General features: G+C 36.7%; 1 protein-coding gene across 1 annotated transcript in view; it reads left to right on the forward strand.

Moving 5' to 3' along the window:
• The window catches only part of SLC26A7 (solute carrier family 26 member 7), a 138,520-nt gene that overhangs the window by 71,588 nt on the left and 45,690 nt on the right, over positions 1-21,242 (forward strand). The window contains exons 6-9 of the mRNA XM_033203672.1: positions 1,293-1,445; positions 5,136-5,218; positions 7,366-7,513; positions 9,163-9,276. Coding sequence (XP_033059563.1) covers positions 1,293-1,445; positions 5,136-5,218; positions 7,366-7,513; positions 9,163-9,276 — 498 coding nt within the window. The remainder of the gene's footprint in view (positions 1-1,292; positions 1,446-5,135; positions 5,219-7,365; positions 7,514-9,162; positions 9,277-21,242) is intronic.

Raw genomic sequence — 21,242 nt, forward strand, 5'->3', positions numbered from 1 at the left:
GTGTTTCCTTATATCAAACATTCATGTAGAGGATAGATTGTATTTGGCTGGTTATTATTATTCAGCACCTAATTTAGGGTTCCTTAAAATCTCACCCTATCTTTTTCGTGTTAGTAGATTAGATACTTACATAACTATCAATAACATTCTAAGTTGTTGAACAAAGAGTTATTGGCACTTAATGGAAACATAGCCTTTGATTTTAAAAAGGGCTTTAATATTGTTCTTTTGGTTGATTTTACTCTTACATTGATTCTACCTTTTCTGCCACATCAGATCATCCCAGATTACCAAGATTGTGTGTTTGAGGTTAATGTATTATACTTTCTTCCTAGTTTCAGGCAAATTCTTTGATGTAGGTATAACTTCAAGCAGGGCTACACACTTTTAAAGACAAATAGTTGTATTGATTTCTTGACCATACTTTTCGGGAAGTCATGCACCCCTCCCCTCACATTCTATGCTCTAAGTTTTACAAATATGCCCTCTAGGCAGAATATTTTCTGTCAGGTTTCTTCCTCTTACTCCCTCTATCATCTATAACCTGGCCAGTTCCCATTTATCTTCTTTGAGAAGGCCCCCCCCCACCACTCAAAACCCTAAGTCATATATTTCAGGTGCCCTTTCCATGTCCATAGCACTGTATGCATTAATTTGTTGTTTTACTTAGCAATTCCTACACTAGACCATGAGCTCTGTGAATACTGAAGCAATGTCTAAATATTTTACTATGTAGACCTCGCAGTGGGCATGGTGCTTGGTATAAAGTAAGTGACAATAAACAAGTAAGTTAATGCTGAATGACTGAGAACATGTTAATATTTTACATGAAGCCAAATATCTGATGTCAGTTGAATGCCAGCTCTTAACTCTTTTGTGTGTGATCTATATGTGTGCTTATTTGCTTCTGGGGTTTGAGGAGGGCCCCAAAGTTCGGGAACCCATGGTTCCCTGACTGCTGTTAATGATGAATCTGCATATAAATAATGAGTTAAACATCTCTGCCCCTCGAAGTGTCAGGGATGAAGCCAGAAGAGTCATTCTCTTTAGCAGTGTTCTTATGTAGGAAGGTGCAAACCCTGAGTTTGATGAAAGAATCAAGGGTACAGACATTTTGTAGATGCAAATAAATATATAGCATTAGCACTGACTACCCTCCTACCTATACCTTTCCTCTCCCTAGCCATTAAGATAGTTTTATAAAACATCATTGAGTATATTGGGGGTCATATTTTCATGTTAGTATATTATAGGTGACCCTGAATTTTGTTAATTTTTTCTCATTACTGTAGATTTATGCATATGTTTTTGAAAACATCAAGTCTGTGCGACTGGAAGCATTGCTTTTATCCTTGCTGAGCATCGTGGTCCTTGTTCTTGTTAAAGAGCTGAATGAACAGTTTAAAAGGAAAATTAAAGTTGTTCTTCCTGTTGATTTAGTTTTGGTAAGTATATAATGAACATTTAGCTTTTTGCCACACAAAGCTTGCCAGTTCTTGGGGAGATCTGCAGATGCTTACTATATTGTCTACAGTAACCCTCAGCTACTCCTGTCTCTCATTAAAGCAGGGCTAATTTGCGTGGCTATACAGTAATGTAAGAACAGGAAACATTTTGAGTCAATAATTTAAAAAAGAAGGCACACATGTTTTTAATTTATACAACATTTCTCGTATGCTTATAATTTTTTATATAAATAAGAGAACATATAGCTTAAAATCTTAAATAAGGAGGTACTTATAAGGGTGAGACTCAAAATGTCTCTGGCATGTTCTTCTGTAAATTAATAAAATATGATATCATTTCCTATTTATATGGCACCTATGAAATATGTATAGAAATATTATCAATTGATAAATGTTCATTCATGATTGAAAGGTTTTTGTTACTTACCTAATTTTGCGTCATTGAAAGGATGCTCATGATTTTCATTGGCCAAAGCTAGTTCTCTAAAATATTTTTTTGTTGTACCTGGAAAAGCAATACATTACGTTTTGCTCCTAAGGCTTGTGGCGTTAGAAAATATATTTTGAAATTTCAAGAACCTCTAATGGGAACTCTTAATTATACAAAGCATTAAGTTGAAAATAAAATCTTAGCATATAACCACAGTCTACTAATTTACTATCAGTTGGCTTTAGTATTTTAATGATCTTTGAGTTATACATGTATATGATAAATGTTGTCTGAATAACTTCATCTATTAAAATATTCCTTCTAATTGTTGAAATTATGTAGGTTTATGTACAATTATAAGGCTAGCACATTGGAAATAGACTCTGAAGGCTATGACTCATTTCTATACAACTAATACAAAATGCTTCTCTCCATAACTAGGCCATGTATTATCCTATACTCTTGATAATTTGTTGAGATCTATATGACATATGTGATTTATATAATATGTATGTGCGTGTGTTTCAAATAAGTCATAAAAATAGACAGAGTACTATGATTATTAGTTTTCACAGCAACAACTGTGAAACATACCATCTTATCTCGAAGTCCTGTAGATATTAATAAATGCTCATTATATCTTGGGAAGCTATATTGCATAAGTTTCATAAAACCAAAAATTGAAAATAACCTTAGGGAGGAAGGCTGTTAAGCTGGTAGTAAAACAGTTGCTTATTCTCTGCAAAACCAGTTACAATTATTCTTACAATAAGATTAAAGGTATTCCTTATATACGTGCTATCCCTAACATTTCTAAGACTCAAGGCAAAAGTACCAATGCAAGCCCCAATACTTGTAAGTTATAGATCAAAATGTTAAATATAACGGATTCTGTTTTCTTATGTTGACAAATATCCCTTAGTGGTGACTTTGAAAGCTGGGTTAGAACAGAGAATTTTCCTAGTCATTTATATTCTGCCAGTATGGGGCAGAGTGGGGAGACCCAGCCTCTTGGTCTGCTCCCTCCCTTCACTTTCCAGCTCTATCCCACCTGCCAGGGGATTCATATGTATATGTGTGGACACCTCTGTCCTCACATCCAGGCTCCAAACACATCACCACTCCATCACCACTACGACTGTCTCTTTGCCAACTTTCTTGAGCCACACTGGGAGGATGGACTTCCAGAAGGTGCCCTGCAAGCAGGCAGAAGGCCATTTGGGCAGGGAATGATAGATTCTTGAGTATCCAGATTGTGTTTCAGAAAGAAGGGTACAGGTTTGAGTTGGGCACAAACTCCCTACTCCCACAGAGCTCCCTTCTTGTGGGAAAGTCTACAGTTGGAAGAAGTCAGATTAGAACCCTTGGAAGCAGGGGTCCCCAGCTTCTGGGCCATGGACTGGTACCAGTTCATGGACTGTTAGAAACCTGGCCACACAGCAGAAGAACATGACTGCCTGAGCTCCGCCTCCTGTCAGATCAGTGGCAGCATTAGATTCTCAGAGGAACACAAACCCTGTTGTGAACTGTGCATGTAAGAGATCTAGGCTTCATGCTCCTTATGAGAACCTAATGCCTGATAATCTGAGGTGGGAACAGCTTCATCATCCCCAAACCATCTCCCACCTCCTCTCCCAACCTTGTTCATGAAGAAATTGTCTTGCACAAAAAGGATGGGGACTGCTGCTCTAAAGCACTAGTCACACCTGGGGTGCAATCCCCTCTTGCCCAGGTCTAAGGGCAGTACTGGCCTTATACACGCATATTGAATTAATATTGAAGACGGACCAATTACTCAACTGATAAGGAAAGTTTAATTTTGGTAAAGAAATACAGCGAGGAATAAAACACTGTCTGAAAGGCTGATTCAGTAGATAGAGCACTTAATTTTAATATTAACTGTGTATCAAACACCCTGTATACTTCCATTTTCAATAGGAATCCAGTATCTGGTAGCTATGGCATGTTTTCTTTACAACTCTCATTATTTTCTGACCTAGAATAGATGTTTCATGATGATTATGAGCAATTATAATTTATTAATTGGCATAGGAATTTTTAAATATGTTAATATGTCTGATTCTAAACTAATAGCCTGAATCTTTAGCTATTACTAGCTCCTTTAGAAAATGCTACTATTGTATCACAATATTTATAAAGTTTAACAATATCACCTTTATGGTTTTGTTGCTTTTTATCTTTTTCTTTAAGTCTTCAGGGTATTTTGCTTTTTAAGCCTATTTTATGTTTTAAAAACCTCTGCAAATTCAGCTAAATATCATCACAGAGAACAGAACAACAGGAATAGGGAAAAAACCTACAAAATTATATTATTGGGCATTGATTATTAGATATTCCTTATTTTGCTAGTGTGAATTTGTTATACTTTTTTCTGGCCATGTATATTGTAAATTTGTACTTTAAGTGAATTATTGATATGTCTCTTTTACAAGACGAATTACTCCAAACTGATACCATAATCATGTGAAATTTTTAATGTCTATTAAAATTATCAGAAAAATGAAAATCGATGGAAAACAGTAGAATGCAGTGGCTGGTGAACTGGGCTTTGATATGCATATTAAAGATGATTATGGGTATAGGCAGGGAACATGTAACCTTTCTTAGCATATGTCAGTAACAGAAGGATAGGGTATCTGAAACTCCATAGGGGTCATTTTAAAAGCATTGAGCCCAGCAGGCTGTGAAGCAGCATGTTTCACTATAAGAAATCATAAAAGCTAAAAATTTAAAAATATTCAAGGAGACTGCAAATCATCATTGATTACTAACATGGATTAGGAATGTTAATGCAATATCTCAAACTCTTGAAAGGCTGCTGTCATGGAGAGAAAACGTGCTGTCTTACGAAGCATCCCTTCATATCATGGGAGGCAAGTATTTAGGTTGGATTGTGCTGTCTTCATGCACACACACACACACACCTGTATCCTGTAGTTTTTCCCCTTCAAAATTGGACATAATTAGGTTGACAAGGGTAAGATATTAGAAAAGCCATACGATTGGGATGTCATCTAATTTGGAGACTGTCAGTGCTCTCAAAACTGAGTGACTTCTTGACTTTTAATATTTTGTTTATTTTTAAAAGTCTGTGCAACTGCTAGATTATTCTTGATGTTTATGTGACATGATAACAATATTTACTTTTAAAAATTGTTTGAAGGTGTTTGAGAGGTCATTAATGTATATTTTTTCTTTTTGCAAATGGAACCACACAGATTATTGCTGCATCATTTGCTTGTTATTGCACCAATATGGAAAACACATATGGATTAGAAGTAGTTGGTCGTATTCCACAAGGGTAATGTAGTCTTTTTTTTAAAAAAATATTATTTGTTTGTTTATTTTTGATGGAGAAAGGGACAGGGAGTGGGTGGGTATATTTCATTTCTTAATTCTAATTAATTTCTATTACAAAATGATAGAAACACACACTTCATGTGTCGAGAAAGAGTAACTTCCTAGACTTCACCTATTACTAAGGATGTTACTTCAGCATTACTTCAGGTAAAAGGTGTGGGAAATATTTGCAAATATATTATTAACAAAATAGAGGGCATTGACTTTGCAAATTAGTATGATCTGGGATTTAGTCAGCCCTATCTCTTCCCCACCACACATATTCTATGACTATTTTCATTTCAGTTAAATCATAGTAAAAGTAGACAATCATCATCTGAAATAGCAAACCCTAGGCCTGGGTAGTATATAATCATGCAATAGTGGAAGTGGAGAAGAAGGAGTAGTTCCCTAGCTGGCTTTAGCCTTCCTCTCGCCACTAAGAAGGAGTTTAACAAAAGAGATGTTCACCCTAAATGAGCAAAAGGTTGTACCACTTATGGGCTGAAAGAAAATGAAAATATATGAGGGAAGGAGGACAGTATCTTATGGGTTATTCCCTTTGAATGGACTGCATTACATGTACACTGATAATTATGAATTTGGGGCAAAGTTACAATTGTTGAATCCTATAAATTTTTATCTTCCAATCCCAAATTTTGGTTTCTAATTACATGAAAATGGAGAAACAGTAGAAAAATTCTCAGGAATTAAAAACGGAATGTTAAAAATCCTGTCTCTAGCACATATAGACATAGGCTAATGTTGATTATATGAATCAAATTGAATTTTCTCGAAGATTCCTGCTTTTCTACCTTTGAAAGCCAATTTGTTATTCCTTTTATGCCATTTTGTTGTTATTAATAATTAGGCTCACTCAGTCTTCATGAAACTAAGTTATTTTACTTTGAAATGATTTTGTATAGCATAATAACCTGTAATGATACAAATCAATTTGTCTTAATGGTAAACTTAAGTCGGTGGGTTAAAATAAAAAAAAGTCGTGCCTCTCCTCCATCACCTCTAATTCTCCTTTATTTTGAGTGACCTTTCCAGACCCTTCTGCTAAAGGAATTATAACAAGAACATGGCTTTGAACAGAAGTCGAGCTGAGATTGCATTCCAGCTCTGCCATTCACCTCTAATAGTGATATTAGATAACTATTACCTAACCTTTCTCAAAATGTTTTCTCCTCCATACAGTGGATATAATGATGCTTGGTTTGGAGGTTGTTGGGAGAATTAAGTAAAATAGGTGTTATGAAAGGGCCAAGCATTCTACTTACATACCGGGTATTAAAAATCAACATGAATTCTCTTCCAGTTTTCTTCCACTATTGCCTAAGGGATTTATTTATTTATTTATTTATTTATTTATTTATTTATTTATTTGGTAAGTCTCCCAAGGAATCATCAGGGATAAATAAATAATGATAATTTGGTTTTCAAAAGACAATTAGACAAGGGCTGGGTATTATTTGAGAAAAATATTTTAAACAGTTCTTTGAAACGGAAAAACAACTATGCTCCTATATTTTGAAACAGAGGGTTAGTTAGATGGAGCCTTTATACATATTTTTCTTAATGGATGTAAGGCATAGTTAAGTGTACTGTGAAAGGATTGAGTTAAAAACACAGTTAAGATAATGAACTCAATGGCAAATTTAGGGATTAACTCAAGAATTGTAGCTCACAGTAAACCAGTGTTTGCATACAGCACTGTAGTATTCAAGGGAGGAAATACAGTCTTCAACACCAGCCAAATAAATTTTGGAAAGGTTCGAATGAAAGAATGCTCCAGATTTGCTTTTGTTCTGATACAGGAAATTTCTGTAGAGTCAGAATTTCTGTGGTGTAATCTGAATTCCCTGGGCGTAAACGCCAGTTAAATGCATGGAGCTGTCCCTGTGGTGTTCCTTGTAATTTTGCTTTTCTGCTAAATAATGTTGAAAACAAAGGGCTTCTAAGGGCAAGGCTGTTTGGTTTTCTCATGGGTATTTCACTTAGTCTATGTAAACTTCAGAGTCATTACCACAGTTAAATTCATTGCAAGTTGTTACAGAAATTACATGAAGTTTGATGACTTCAATATGGTCCTTCTTTCCACAGAATTCCTTCACCTAGAGCTCCCCCGATGAACATCCTCTCTGCTGTAATCACTGAAGCTTTTGGAGTGGCACTTGTAGGCTATGTGGCCTCACTGGCTCTTGCTCAAGGATCTGCCAAAAAATTCAAATATTCAATTGATGACAACCAGGTGGAGTGTGCCCCCAGCCCCTCTCCACTCCAGTTGTATCACCGCACTGTGCACTCCCAGATCCTAAAAATGTTGAACTTATGAAAAATAAAACTTTCCTAACTGTATAGCAAGAGTGGGTTGAACAAAACAAAAGAAAAATATCAAAATCATTCATAGGAAGCTAAAAACCTGGCATTGATGGTTCATAATACCTTTCATTTTTGTTAAAATAAAAGGCATCATGATGTTCTTTTTGATTTTTTTTTAGGAGAGAATCCAAACAGATTTATTATTGCATGCTAATGTTTAATAATTATGGATTTCTAAGTACAAATAACACTAGTATTACTTTTAGTAAAAAAACCTAAAGAATGTGAGGGTCTATTCTTAGAATACCAAGGGATGTGGATTACACTGATCATATTTCTGAAAATACATTTGCCCATGTCCTGTTTCAAGTCCTGTCATGGTGGTTCTACAGAGCTGTGCTGGTCTACAGAGAAGTTGCAGTGTGGTAGTTTATGAATATCGAACTACCTGTGTGTAAATCTCATTTTCACACTATGTGACCTTAATCTTCTCTGTGCACCAATTTTCTCATCTTTACAAAAGTAGATTTATTCATTCCACAGATATATGTTGAACCTAATATATAGCAGGCACTGGTCTAGGTACAAAGGATACAATGGTGAGCAACGCAGACCATGTCTTTCTTTTACTCGAAACCTTCCAGTGGCTTCCCGTCACACTCAGAGTAAGAGCCTCTCTCATGGTTTACAAGGCTCTACATAACCTGTGAATACTCTTTTCCTCTTTGGTCTCATACCCTTTTATACTCTGTGCTAGCAACACCACCTTGTTTCTCCTTGAACCCACTAGTCATGCTTCTGGCTACGGATATTTACACTTGCTCTTCCCTTTTCTGGGAATTCTGTTCTCTCCAATACCTGCTTAACTCCTCCATTTATTTATTTATTTTAAATTTTTCTTTTCTAGAGATAAGGCTCACTCTGTTGACCAGGCTGGAGTGAGTGGCATGATCGTGGCTCACTGCGACCTCAACCTCCTGGGCTCAAGTCGTTCTCCCACCTTAGCCTCCCCAGTAGTTGAGACTTCAGGCATGCACCACCATGCCTGGCAACATTTTTTTTTTTTCATTTTAAAAACATGGGGCCTTGCTATGTTGCTCAGGCTGGTCTCAAACTTCCAACCTCAAGAGATCATCCTGCCTCAGCCTCCCAAAGTGCTGGGATCGTAGGCATGAGCTGCCGTGCTCAGCCAAATGCCTCTTTTAGGCAAGGGAAGCCAAGAATGAATAATTGATTTAGCATTGTGAAGGTCATTTGTGAAATGATGAGAAGAAAAACCTGACTGAGGTGACTTAAAGATGGAGGAGAAATTGATGACAGAGAGCATTACAAAACATAGTATTTCCCTATAAGGTTGTTATGAGGATTAAAAGACTAAAGTGCTTGAGAACAATTACTTGCTCATTGTAAGCACCCAATAAATGTTAGCTATTTGTATTGTAATTGTTGAATCCCAACTGGTGGGGAGAACAAAATCTGAATACAAACAAGCCTCATTATGTGACAAATTGTACCTGCAGTCTCTAAAAGTTGATTATGATTAAGATATTTTATATTCTCTCATTATGAATCTTGCAGGAATTTTTGGCCCATGGCCTCAGCAATATAGTTTCTTCATTTTTCTTCTGCATACCAAGTGCTGCTGCCATGGGAAGGACTGCTGGCCTGTACAGCACAGGAGCAAAGACACAGGTAACTGAATTGTTCCGCGGGGACAAAGTTCTGCTAGGCCTTTACTCCCATTCTAGGAGAGTGGGAAGAGCTAGCTTCTCTTTAAAGCCCTGAGAATATTTTCACTAATTTAATTTTTTTCTAAGTTGTTTTAAGAAAGTCCTTCTCTCTCTCATCTCTTTCCTATAAATGACACTTCCGAAAGCTAAGGATTCAACAAGCAAACTAAAAAATTCTGTACAGATTGCAGCTTTGTGGTTAGCAACCTTTGAGGCCAAAGCTCCCTCTAGTGGTGCCTCTCTCTTTCTTTCTTTCTAATCTAAATGGTCAACATGACGTTTTCCCATTTTTAACTTCCTTTAAATAAATAAAATAGATTATATGAAAAAGAAATCAGTCACTGACACTGAAATTTCTGTCTATAGAGTTGTACAGGTATTTAAATGTATGATAAGATATCAGCACATATTTTAGGTTAAACAATTATTATATTTTTTAGGAACTCAAAATCAATTTGACATGTATTGAGAGCCTGTGATATACCAGGCATTCTGCTGGGTACTGGTAAGATGATGATGATGATGATGATGATGATGATGATGATGATAATGGTGATGATGACAATCCTAGTGATGAAGATGCTATTGATGATGATGATGGCGATGGTGGAAAAGATATTGAGTTGTGAGCCAGGCATTGGCTGTCATATTTTTGTTATAAATGAACTTGTTTAATCCTATGAAAAATTAATCCTGTAATGATTTAGTAACCTTAAGAAGGAGGTGTAATTATTATCCTCAGTTTCTACATGAGAATGTTGAGGAAAAGAAGGTTAAAGTAACCTACCCAGGTCATAGAGGTAGTAAATGACAGAGCTGAGATTGGAACCCAGATAGATTTGCTCCAAAACTTGTGTCCTTAGCCACTATTTCTTATAAGAAAAATAATGACTATCTTAGTGTAAAAAATTAACATTAACAGCTAACCATTATTAAAACAATTTATGTTTAAGATAGGAATCAGATGAGAACCTTTAAAACATTATTTGTGCCATTTCAAACATTCATTGGGAGTCTTCCATATTGAATACTTTTTTAGGTTGTAGAATAATTAATTTTGAAAAGTATGTGGTTTTTGACTTTGTGGGCAAGTGATCAGCAGATATTAAAATATCTTCAAATCTTGTGCAAAGTCACTTCACTAGTGGTGGGGCCAGGGTACAAGCCCAGGTTCTGGAGTCCAACACCGAACCACTCACTGTGTTTACTGAGCCTGACTATGAAGAGAGAAACATAATACATTCACTCTGGTAAGAAACTAGGAATAAATAACTATAGAATCCAGCAGGCACAATAACTCACACCGGTAATCCCAACACTGGGATTAAATTAAATCTTTAAAGATTTAAATTAAAATATAGCATAAAACCAACTAATAAAACTCATATCAGTGTATCATAGAGTACATGAAAGGAAGCAGTAACCAATGCTGAATGTATTGTAATTTGACAAATAATTGCCACAACTCATCAGCTAAGAAGTAAAATCCTCATTCAACCTTGGTTTATATGGCACAAATAATCTGATGGATTTTTACACAGCTAGGATTTTCAAGTGTAGGGTCATCTTTTGTAGTGGTGTAAATGTTTTTGCAAACTATAATCTCAAATTTTTGTGATCTAAATTTGAAGGTTTAATATGCAGTGAACTTAAATATTATTCCCCACTCTGATGACTCTTCTATCTGTAAAATCCTAGGTTCCTATAGCAGTTTTTTTTTTTTTTTTTTTTTTTTTTTTGGCAGAGTCTTGCTCTGTTGCCCAGGCTGGAGTGCAGTGGCACCACTACAGCTCACTGTAGCCTCAAACTCGTGGGCTGAAGTGATCCTTTCACCTCAGTATCCAGAGTAGCTGGAATAACAGGCATGCACCCCCACACTTGCGTATTTTTTTTTTTTCTTCAATTTTTAGTACAGATAAGGGTCTTGCTTTGTTGACCAGGCTTATTTTGAACTCCTGGCTTTGAGAAATCCTCCAACCTCAGACTCCCAGTGTTGGGATTACCGGTGTGAGTTATTGTGCCAGCTGGATTCTATAGTAATTTCTTCCTGGTTTCTTACCAGAGTGAATGTATTATGTTTCTCTCTTCATAGTCAGGCTCAATAAACACAGTGAGTGGTTCGGCATTAGGCTCCGGAGCCTGGGCTTGTACCTTGGCCCCACCACTAGTGAAGTGACTTTGCACAAGTAACTTGACCTCTCTGGCATAAGTAGACTTGGTTGTTAAAGTAGAATTACTGCAACAACTAAAGGAGTAAATAATGCTTATTTAGCGCAATGCTTGAGCACTAAATGTCCTTAAAATGTTAACAGTGATCATTGATTTTATTATTAGTATTATTTAAAAAATAATTAAATATATTTAGAACTTTTTCTTAACATTTAATATTAAAACATCCTGGTATGGTCGAGACGCAATGAGACAGTTTTCTAGTCCAAGCTGCCTCTTCACTGTGTGGCAGGATCTTGAACAAGTTAACATATTCATTTATCACGTGGGCAAAGAAGGTTGAAATAGAATCTTCGAAGTGTTTCCACTTTGAATGTGTTCCATAACTGGGGTTTCCTTAGGCATTTCCCTGCTTTTCTAATTATTATTTTAGTAATAATCAAACTATATGATTCATCTTTGTAATCTTTAATATTGTGTGTCCTAAAGAGAATAATTTGAGAAAGCTTTATGCTTATTTTAAATTTGGGATTTTTTTTTTAACTTGAGTTGGGTGTACATATGTTTGATTAATATGGTTGGGATAAAGCAGTGCCCCTTCTCTTCTTTGTTCTGGAGGCCACACGTTTGAATGACTAGTACAACAGAACGTTTCTAAGCACTTTTTATTTAATAGGAATTTATTTTTCTGCTTGGTATTCTGTTCATCAGACTTCAAAAGAAATGAAAGATATCTGACAAAACACTAGTCCGGGAAAACAAAGCTCAGTGGCAGAATATTTTCATGCTCCTCTGCTTGTTGAGATGGTCACTAATCTTTTCTACAGCTCCCATTAAATTGCACAGGGAAAGAATCTGATTTAATGTGCATACTCAAATTGAAGATGCTTTCCCATGGTAGTCATTTCAGACCTTTAACATTGCAAGTGTTAAGTTTATGTGGGTAAAACTGATAACTGACATGGTTCCGAGAAAGCACTATGCAAGCCAAGCCTTAAAAGTTTTGTTCTAAATAGGCTATTTGTGAAAGCAATTTTCTATGTAACATGACTTCACAGAAGAACCCCTTAAATGGCTCTGACTCTCTTAGGGACTAGATTTATATCTCATAAATTGACGTAGATGACAAACAATCTTCAATTTTTAGGCTAATGACAACCAATCAAAGGATCAGTGATAATCATCTTACACTTGTTAATGAATTTACCAACTGACTTTTACTCAGAAACATTTCTGGTCTTTCTGTAGAAATGGTATTTCTGTGGAAAGTTATCTTTACAAAATGCAAATGATCATGTTATTTTTGCTTAAAGCCCTTGAAAGGCTTTGCATAGGTCTTAGAATTCAGACCATTCTGCTGTCTACCAGGCACTGAGTGCCTCCTGGCACAGCCTCCTCTTGGCCTGTTCTCCGCTTCATTCTCAGACCTAGTCCTTCTCCAGCCCTTGTGGGTTCCAGTGTCTGTTCCTTTGTCTTTGAGGCTGCCTTTCTCTTCCTCTCTATGTGAATTCCTCCCATCCTTCCTATCTCACTGCCACTTCTGGGTCTGTCGTGTTCCTCTTTGTCAACGTCCTTAGTGCTATTTGACATTAAATGTTCATTAGTGTGATTATGTGATTGATGTCACCCTTCTATCCTTGACTTAAAGCTACTGGAGAACCTTGTCTGGTTTGGTTCAGTGTATCCTCAGTGGCTAGCCTAGGACCTGGCATGTGGTAGGTGTTAGATAACTACTACAGAAAAGAATGAATGAGAAATGAGAGCTTCCAATAACTGTAAGAGAAAACTACCAGTTTTGCTGACATTAGAAAAGACTGGTCAGGCTGGACAGTTTTTTTTTTTTTTTATTACTGCTTAATATTGCACATTTACAGAAAATCCCATTTAAAACCAGGCTTAGGATCATACACTTTAGAGAAGCATTATTGAACAGAAACATAATATGAGCTACACAGATAATTTAAATTTTCTAGTAGCCACATTTTTGAAGTACAAGAAATTGATAATTTTTATTTTATATTTTAATTTACCTAGTGGAGTCAGAATATTATCATTTTAATATTAATATTTCAAAGTTAATAATTTAGAAGTTATTAATGATATTTTAACATTACTTTCTTCTTGGTACAAGGCTTCAAATTCTGGTATTTTAGATTTCAGTATACCTTAATATGAACTAGCCACATTTCAAGTCCTCAAGAGCCATATGTGGCTGTTTTGACAGTGAATTTAGGACAATTTTATCTAGAAGTGAGCTGATGGTAAAGACTTTCAGTGCTTTAGAAAATGAAACCAAATGTTTGAATTGGAACAAGAGTTACTGATCATTTAATACCAAGTGCCCTGGTTATTACACACAATTCTATCTTCCTTTATGAAGAACCTCTTTTTACAGTGACCCCTTTTAGATGTGACACCCAAAGCATGCATATCTAAGAAAGGCCTTTAAGAGAATAAGAAATTTGTGGCACAGATTAGACAAATAGCACAAAAAAATGTTACACTTCTTCCTTTTCTCCTTCCCTGTAAAGAATGGTTAAGTATGGGAGGCAGCTCAGTGTCCCCTGGCTTTCTTCCCTGCGTGTTTCTCTTCACTTCCAACAGAGGAGATCTGCTGGTGCTCTGCAGGGAGCTTGGGAGGCATAACCAGGAGGGATGAGAGACTGCGTCTGCTGCACAGGCAGCTCAGCCACGACTGAAAACAACAGCTGGCATGTTTTTCTGCAACACTGAGATTGTCTCTGCATTCTAATTCACCAAATTGTATTCCTTGATTCTTTCAAAATTTGGCTAATTGCTTTCATCTCCTTTAAAACCTTCTTAATCTAGCTTTAGTTATCCAATGTCATCTCTCTCTTTTTTTCTTTCTGCCCTTTCCCATTTCTTTTGCCATTCCACTACTTTCCACAAGACTGTGCATGCAGTGAGTTCAAGAACTACTTACGCATTCTTTGACAACTACTTAGGATGTAAATGACTGGTATCTCCCTCCACTCCCAACCAAATATAAAGGTATGGATAATAAAAATGCATGTACGGTCATCTTTGTAACTAACATACAGCATATAAAATAATTGTTTGAGAACATAAGAAGAATAAAATATAGATTATTTCATTATCTTTTATGCAGAATTAACTCTTAAAAATCAGTAGTTATGATTTTCAAGCAAAAATATATTTGGACATTTAGTTGGTATGACATGGAAAGAAAGAGTTAAAGAGTAAAATCCTAGCTAGTGTTTGCCCAGTGGGTAATTGTGTGAATGCTTTACTAATTGCAGTAGAAGCCAACCTGAAACTTATTAAGAAGGAGCTAGTTTTGTTTTGTTTTCTGCAATTAAAAAAGGAACAAGCTCATCTCTTTTGTTCTGGTTTTAACTTGTTTTTCAAATTCTTCTCAAGGTAGGTCAGAGAAATGCAAGAAAATATTACCTCATATGCCAAGTAAAATATACGAAGAAAGTAGATGATACTTGAAATATAGCTTAAGTGGGTTATTATGGAATCCTGAAGTTAGAGAATTCTCTTTTATACACTACAAATATCTGATCTTAATTTGAGCTCTTTTTGAATGTACTGAGTTGGCCAATTATGGAATGATGGCTTTCATTGCATAATCTCAAAGATATTTTTACAAATCCAAATATCAGTGTCCTGGCTTCTTCTTTATGAAGAGAAAGAATACCAGTATTTTGAGAGCTTTGAGGGCAGACACTATAATATTATAAATTTCCATGACGGGGGAGTATATACGCTGCGCAGAGCTAGTAAGAGTTTCTTGTCTGATTAGATGAACTTATCTTTTGACCAAGGGCATCAACAATGATGAGGCAAATGCATTAAGGGAGCTAACATAATCCATTTGCTTATGGTCTATTTCATTACATGACTTACCATTTAAGGTAAATAGTCTTTTTCACCCATAGTTTGTCACCCTTTGCCAAATAAGATCCATTTAACTCTTGACTTATTTTGATTACAAGACTGAAATTGTAGTTCAATTGTTGTTGATGAACATACAAAGCACCATGTAAATAAAAGATAAATATTATTAGAGAAAAGCCCAAATGTAGTTGTGATTTACTGTTTTAAAATAGAATTATTTGGTTAGGTTGTAATTTCTATAACAGCTTTAGTGTATTATAATAAATTTGGGAACCTTAAAATATATTTGGTGTTCTTGGATCCCAATTCAGTACATATTTCATATTACCTTCATGCTTTCGAACTCCCTAGTTCTATGACCTTGGCATAATGACTTTGCCTCTCTGTGTCTCAGATCCTTCCAAGTAGTTGCAACTGCAACTGTCCAAAGTTCATTCCATCTCCTAAGATTCAGGGCTTTGGTGTCAGGTACATTGTAAAGATATGAGTGAAGAGTCCCACAAAAAGGGTACATGCCATTGTCTTTTGTCTTAAAATAAACCTTAGCTGTTAGTATTTTTTTCTTTTCATATAAACATGGATTTACTGGATCACTGATTGAGCTCTCTGACTGGATCCTGTGAGCTGCACTCTGACACCTACCTGTTTGCAGTCTAGTAGAATGACAGGCATCATATTTTATTGTTTAAAAATTCTTATGTAAAATCACCAATTACTCCTAAATGATCAGTGTAGTGACAATTTGGTGTACTATAACTTCTTTTATGGACAATCATTAGTTCCCCTACTGATTTAATTCCCAAGTAAGAATTGTTTTTCCCCTTTGGATGCTGAAGAGTGTTTGTGATGAGTTACACAAACTATGGAAGGGAGAACAGACTCCCTCAGCCTCTCCCAACAGGGAAAGGCCCTGAACGACTGCTTGCTTAGCAGAATAATTACAGCTACTGCCACTCCACTCTCCCTCTTCCCATATATACACCTTTTAAGAGTACGAGGTTAGGACAAGTGCTGGTGCTGGACTGACCCTGGGTGTGGACATACGCATGTAAGCAATTGTTAGAGATCTCTTCCCAGGTTTCTTTTTTTTTTTTATTACTAAAAATAAGGTTTATGGAGGTATAATTTAGATATAGTAAAATTTATCCTTTTAAGGTATATGGTTCACTTTTTTGAAAAAAAAATGCCGTATAAGAAGTAAAATCAAGATATAGAATATTTCTATCACCGTAAAAAGTTTTCTTATACTCCTTTGTAGTTAATTCTTTTTTTTTTTTTTTTTTTTTGAGACGGAGGGGGTCTCACTCTATTGCCCAGGCTGGAGTGCAGTGGCCGGATCTCAGCTCCCTGCAAGCTCTGCCTCCCGGGTTTATGCCATTCTCCTGCCTCAGCCTCCCGAGTAGCTGGGACTACAGGCGCCCGCCACCTCGCCCGGCTAGTTTTTTGTATTTTTTAGTAGAGACGGGGTTTCACCGTGTTAGCCAGGATGGTCTCGATCTCCTGACCTCGTGATCCACCCGTCTCGGCCTCCCAAAGTGCTGGGATTACAGGCTTGAGCCACCGCGCCCAGCCTGTAGTTAATTCTTTGCCTCTACCTTCAGCCTCTAGCATCCTATAATTTATCTTTTTCTAGGATGTCATATATATGAAATCTTATAGTATGTAGTCTTTTGTGTTTAGGTTGTTTCATTAGCTCAATGATTTTGAATTTCATACATATTTTTTATTTATTTATTTATTATTATTATTATTATTATACTTTAAGTTCTAGGGTACATGGGCATAACGTGCAGGTTTGTTACATATGTATACTTGTGCCATGTTGGTGTGCTGCACCCATCAACTTGTCAGCACCCATCAACTCGTCATTTACATCAGGTATAACTCCCAATGCAATACCTCCCCCTTCCCCCTTCCCCTTGATAGGCCCCGGTGTGTGATGTTCCCCTTCCCAAGTCCAAGTGATCTCATTGTTCAGTTCCCACCTATGAGTGAGAACATGCGGTGTTTGGTTTTCTCTTCTTGTGATAGTTTGCTAAGAATGATGGTTTCCAGCTGCATCCATGTCCCTACAAAGGACACAAACTCATCCTTTTTTATGGCTGCATAGTATTCCATGGTGTATATGGGCCACATTTTCTTAATCCAGTCTGTCACTGATGGACATTTGAGTTGATTCCAAGTCTTTGCTATTGTGAATAGTGCTGCAATAAACATATGTGTGCATGTGTCTTTATAGCAGCATGATTTATAATCCTTTCGGTATATACCCAGTAATGGGATGGCTGAGTCATATGGTACATCTAGTTCTAGATCCTTGAGGAATCGCCATTCTGTTTTCCATAATGGTTGAACTAGTTTACAATCCCACCAACAGTGTAAAAGTGTCCCTATTTCTCCACATCCTCTCCAGCACCTGTTGTTTCCTGACTTTTGAATGATTGCCATTCTAACTGGTGTGAGATGGTATCTTATTGTGGTTTTGATTTGCATTTCTCTGATGGCCAGTGATGATGAGCATTTTTTCATGTGTCTGTTGGCTGTATGAATGTCTTCTTTTGAGAAATGTCTGTTCATATCCTTTGCCCACTTTTTGATAGGGTTGTTTGCTTTTTTCTTGTAAATTTGTTTGAGTTCTTTATAGGTTCTGGATATTAGCCCTTTGTCAGATGAGTAGATTGCAAAAATTTTCTCCCATTCTGTAGGTTGCCTGTTCACTCTGATGGTAGTTTCTTTTGCTGTGCAAAAGCTCTTTAGTTTAATGAGATCCCATTTGTCAATTTTGGCTTTTGCTGCCGTTGCTTTTGGTGTTTTAGACATGAAGTCCTTGCCCATGCCTATGTCCTGAATGGTACTACCTAGGTTTTCTTCTAGAGTTTTTATGGTATTAGGTCTAACATTTAAGTCTCTAATCCATCTTGAATTAATCTTCGTATAAGGAGTAAGGAAAGGATCCAGTTTCAGCTTTCTACTTATGGCTAGCCAATTTTCCCAGCACCATTTATGAAATAGGGAATCCTTTCCCCATTTCTTGTTTCTCTCAGGTTTGTCAAAGATCAAATGGCTGTAGATGTGTGGTATCATTTCTGAGGACTCTGTTCTGTTCCATTGGTCTGTATCTCTGTTTTGGTACCAGTGCCATGCTGTTTTGGTTACTGTAGCCTTGTAGTATAGTTTGAAGTCAGGTAGCGTGATGCCTCCAGCTTTGTTCTTTTGACTTAGGATTGTCTTGGCAATGCGGGCTCTTTTTTGGTTCCATATGAACTTTAAAGCAGTTTTTTCCAATTCTGTGAAGAAACTCATTGATAGCTTAATGGGGATGGCATTGAATCTATAAATAACCTTGGGCAGTATGGTCATTTTCACGATATTGATTCTTCCTATCCATGAGCATGGAATGTTCTTCCATTTGTTTGTGTCCTCTTTGATTTCACTGAGCAGTGGTTTGTAGTTCTCCTTGAAGAGGTCCTTTACATCCCTTGTATTGGATTCCTAGGTATTTTTCTCTTTGAAGCAATGTGTGATGGAAGTTCATTCCTGATTTGGCTCTCTGTTTGTCTGTTACTGGTGTATAAGAATGCTTGTGATTTTTGCACATTAATTTTGTATCCTGAGACTTTGCTGAAGTTGCTTATCAGCTTAAGGAGATTTTGGGCTGAGACAATGGGGTTTTCTAAATATACAATCATGTCATCTGCAAACAGGGACAATTGACTTCTTCTTTTCCTAACTGAATACCCTTGATTTCTTTCTCTTGCCTGATTGCCCTAGCCAGAACTTCCAACACTATGTTGAATAGGAGTGGTGAGAGAGGGCATCCCTGTCTTGTGCCAGTTTTCAAAGGGAATTTTTCCAGTTTTTGCCCATTCAGTATGATATTGGCTGTGGTTGTGTCATAAATAGCTCTTATTATTTTGAGGTACGTTCCATCAATACCAATTTATTGAGAGTTTTTAGCATGAAGGGCTGTTGAATTTTGTCAAAGGCCTTTTCTGCATCTATTGAGATAATCATGTGGTTCTGTCTTTGGTTCTGTTTATATGCTGGATTACGTTTATTGATTTGCGAATGTTGAACCAGCCTTGCATCCCAGGGATGAAGCCCACTTGATCATGGTGGATAAGCTTTTTCATGTGCTGCTGAATGCGGTTTGCCAGTATTTTATTGAGGATTTTTGCATCTATGTTCATCAGGTATATTGGTCTAAAATTCTCTTTTTTTGTTGTGTCTCTGCCAGGCTTTGGTATCAGGATGATGTTGGCCTCATAAATTGAGTTAGGGAGGATTCCCTCTTTTTCTATTGATTGGAATAGTTTCAGAAGGAATGGTACCAGCTCCTTCTTGTATCTCTGGTAGAATTCAGCTGTGAATCCATCTGGTCCTGGACTTTTTTTGGTTGGTAGGCTATTAATTATTGCCTCAATTTCAGAGCCTGCTATTGGTCTATTCAGGGATTCAACTTCTTCCTGGTTTAGTCTTGGAAGAGTGTAAGTGTCCAGGACATTATCCATTTCTTCTAGATTTTCTAGTTGATTTGCATACAGGTGTTTATAGTATTCTCTGATGGTAGTTTGTATTTCTGTGGGGTCGGTGGTGATATCCCCTTTATCATTTTTTATTGCATCTATTTGATTCTTCTCTCTTGTCTTCTTTATTAGTCTTGCTAGCGGTCTATCAACTTTGTTGATCTTTTCAAAAAACCAACTCCTGGATTCATTGATTTTTTGGAGGGTTTTTTGTGTCTCTATCTCCTTCAGTTCTGCTCTGATCTTAGTTATTTCTTGCCTTCTGCTAGCTTTTGAATGTGTTTGCTCTTGCTTCTCTAGTTCTTTTAATTGTGATGTTAGAGTGTCAATTTTAGATCTTTCCAACTTTCTCTTGTGGGCATTTAGTGCTATAAATTTCCCTCTACACACTGCTTTAAATGTGTCCCAGAGATTCTGGTATGTTGTATCTTTGTTCTCATTGGTTTCAAAGAACATCTTTATTTCTGTCTTCATTTTGTTATACACCCAGTAGTCATTCAGGAGCAGGTTGTTCAGTTTCCATGTAGTTGAGCGGTTTTGATTGAGTTTCTTAGTCCTGAGTTCTAGTTTGATTGCACTGTGGTCTGAGAGACAGTTTGTTATAATTTCTGTTCTTGTACATTTGCTGAGGAGTGCTTTTCTTCCAAGTATGTGGTCAATTTTGGAATAAGTGTGATGTGGTGCTGAGAAGAATGTATATTCTGTTGTTTTGGGGTGGAGAGTTCTATAGATGTCTATTTGGTCCGCTTGGTGCAGAGATGAGTTCAATTCCTGGATATCCTTGTTAACGTTCTGTCTCGTTGATCTGTCTAATGTTGACAGTGGGGTGTTGAAGTCTCCCATTATTATTGTATGGGAGTCTAAGTCTCTTTGTAAGTCTCTAAGGACTTGCTTTATGAATCTGGGTGCTCCTGTATTGGGTGCATATATATTTAGGATAGTTAGCTCTTCCTGTTGAATTGATCCCTTTACCATTATGTAATGGCCTTCTTTGTCTCTTTTGATCTTTGATGGTTTAAAGTCTGTTTTATCAGAGACTAGGATTGCAACCCCTGCTTTTTTTTGTTCTCCATTTGCTTGGTAGATCTTCCTCCATCCCTTTATTTTGAGCCTGTGTATGTCTCTGCATGTGAGATGGGTCTTCGGAATACCGCAGACTGATGGGTCTTGACTCTTTATCCAGTTTGCCAGTCTGTGTCTTTTAATTGGAGCATTTAGTCCATTGACATTTAAGGTTAATATTTTTATGTGTGAACTTGATCCTGCCATTATGATATTAACTGGTTATTTTGCTCGTTAGTTGATGCAGTTTCTTCCTAGCCTCGATGGTCTTTACATTTTGGCATGT

This window comes from Trachypithecus francoisi, unplaced genomic scaffold (genome assembly GCF_009764315.1).
Source record: "Trachypithecus francoisi isolate TF-2019V2 unplaced genomic scaffold, Tfra_2.0 Lachesis_group7, whole genome shotgun sequence".
Classification (NCBI taxonomy): Eukaryota; Metazoa; Chordata; class Mammalia; order Primates; family Cercopithecidae; genus Trachypithecus; species Trachypithecus francoisi.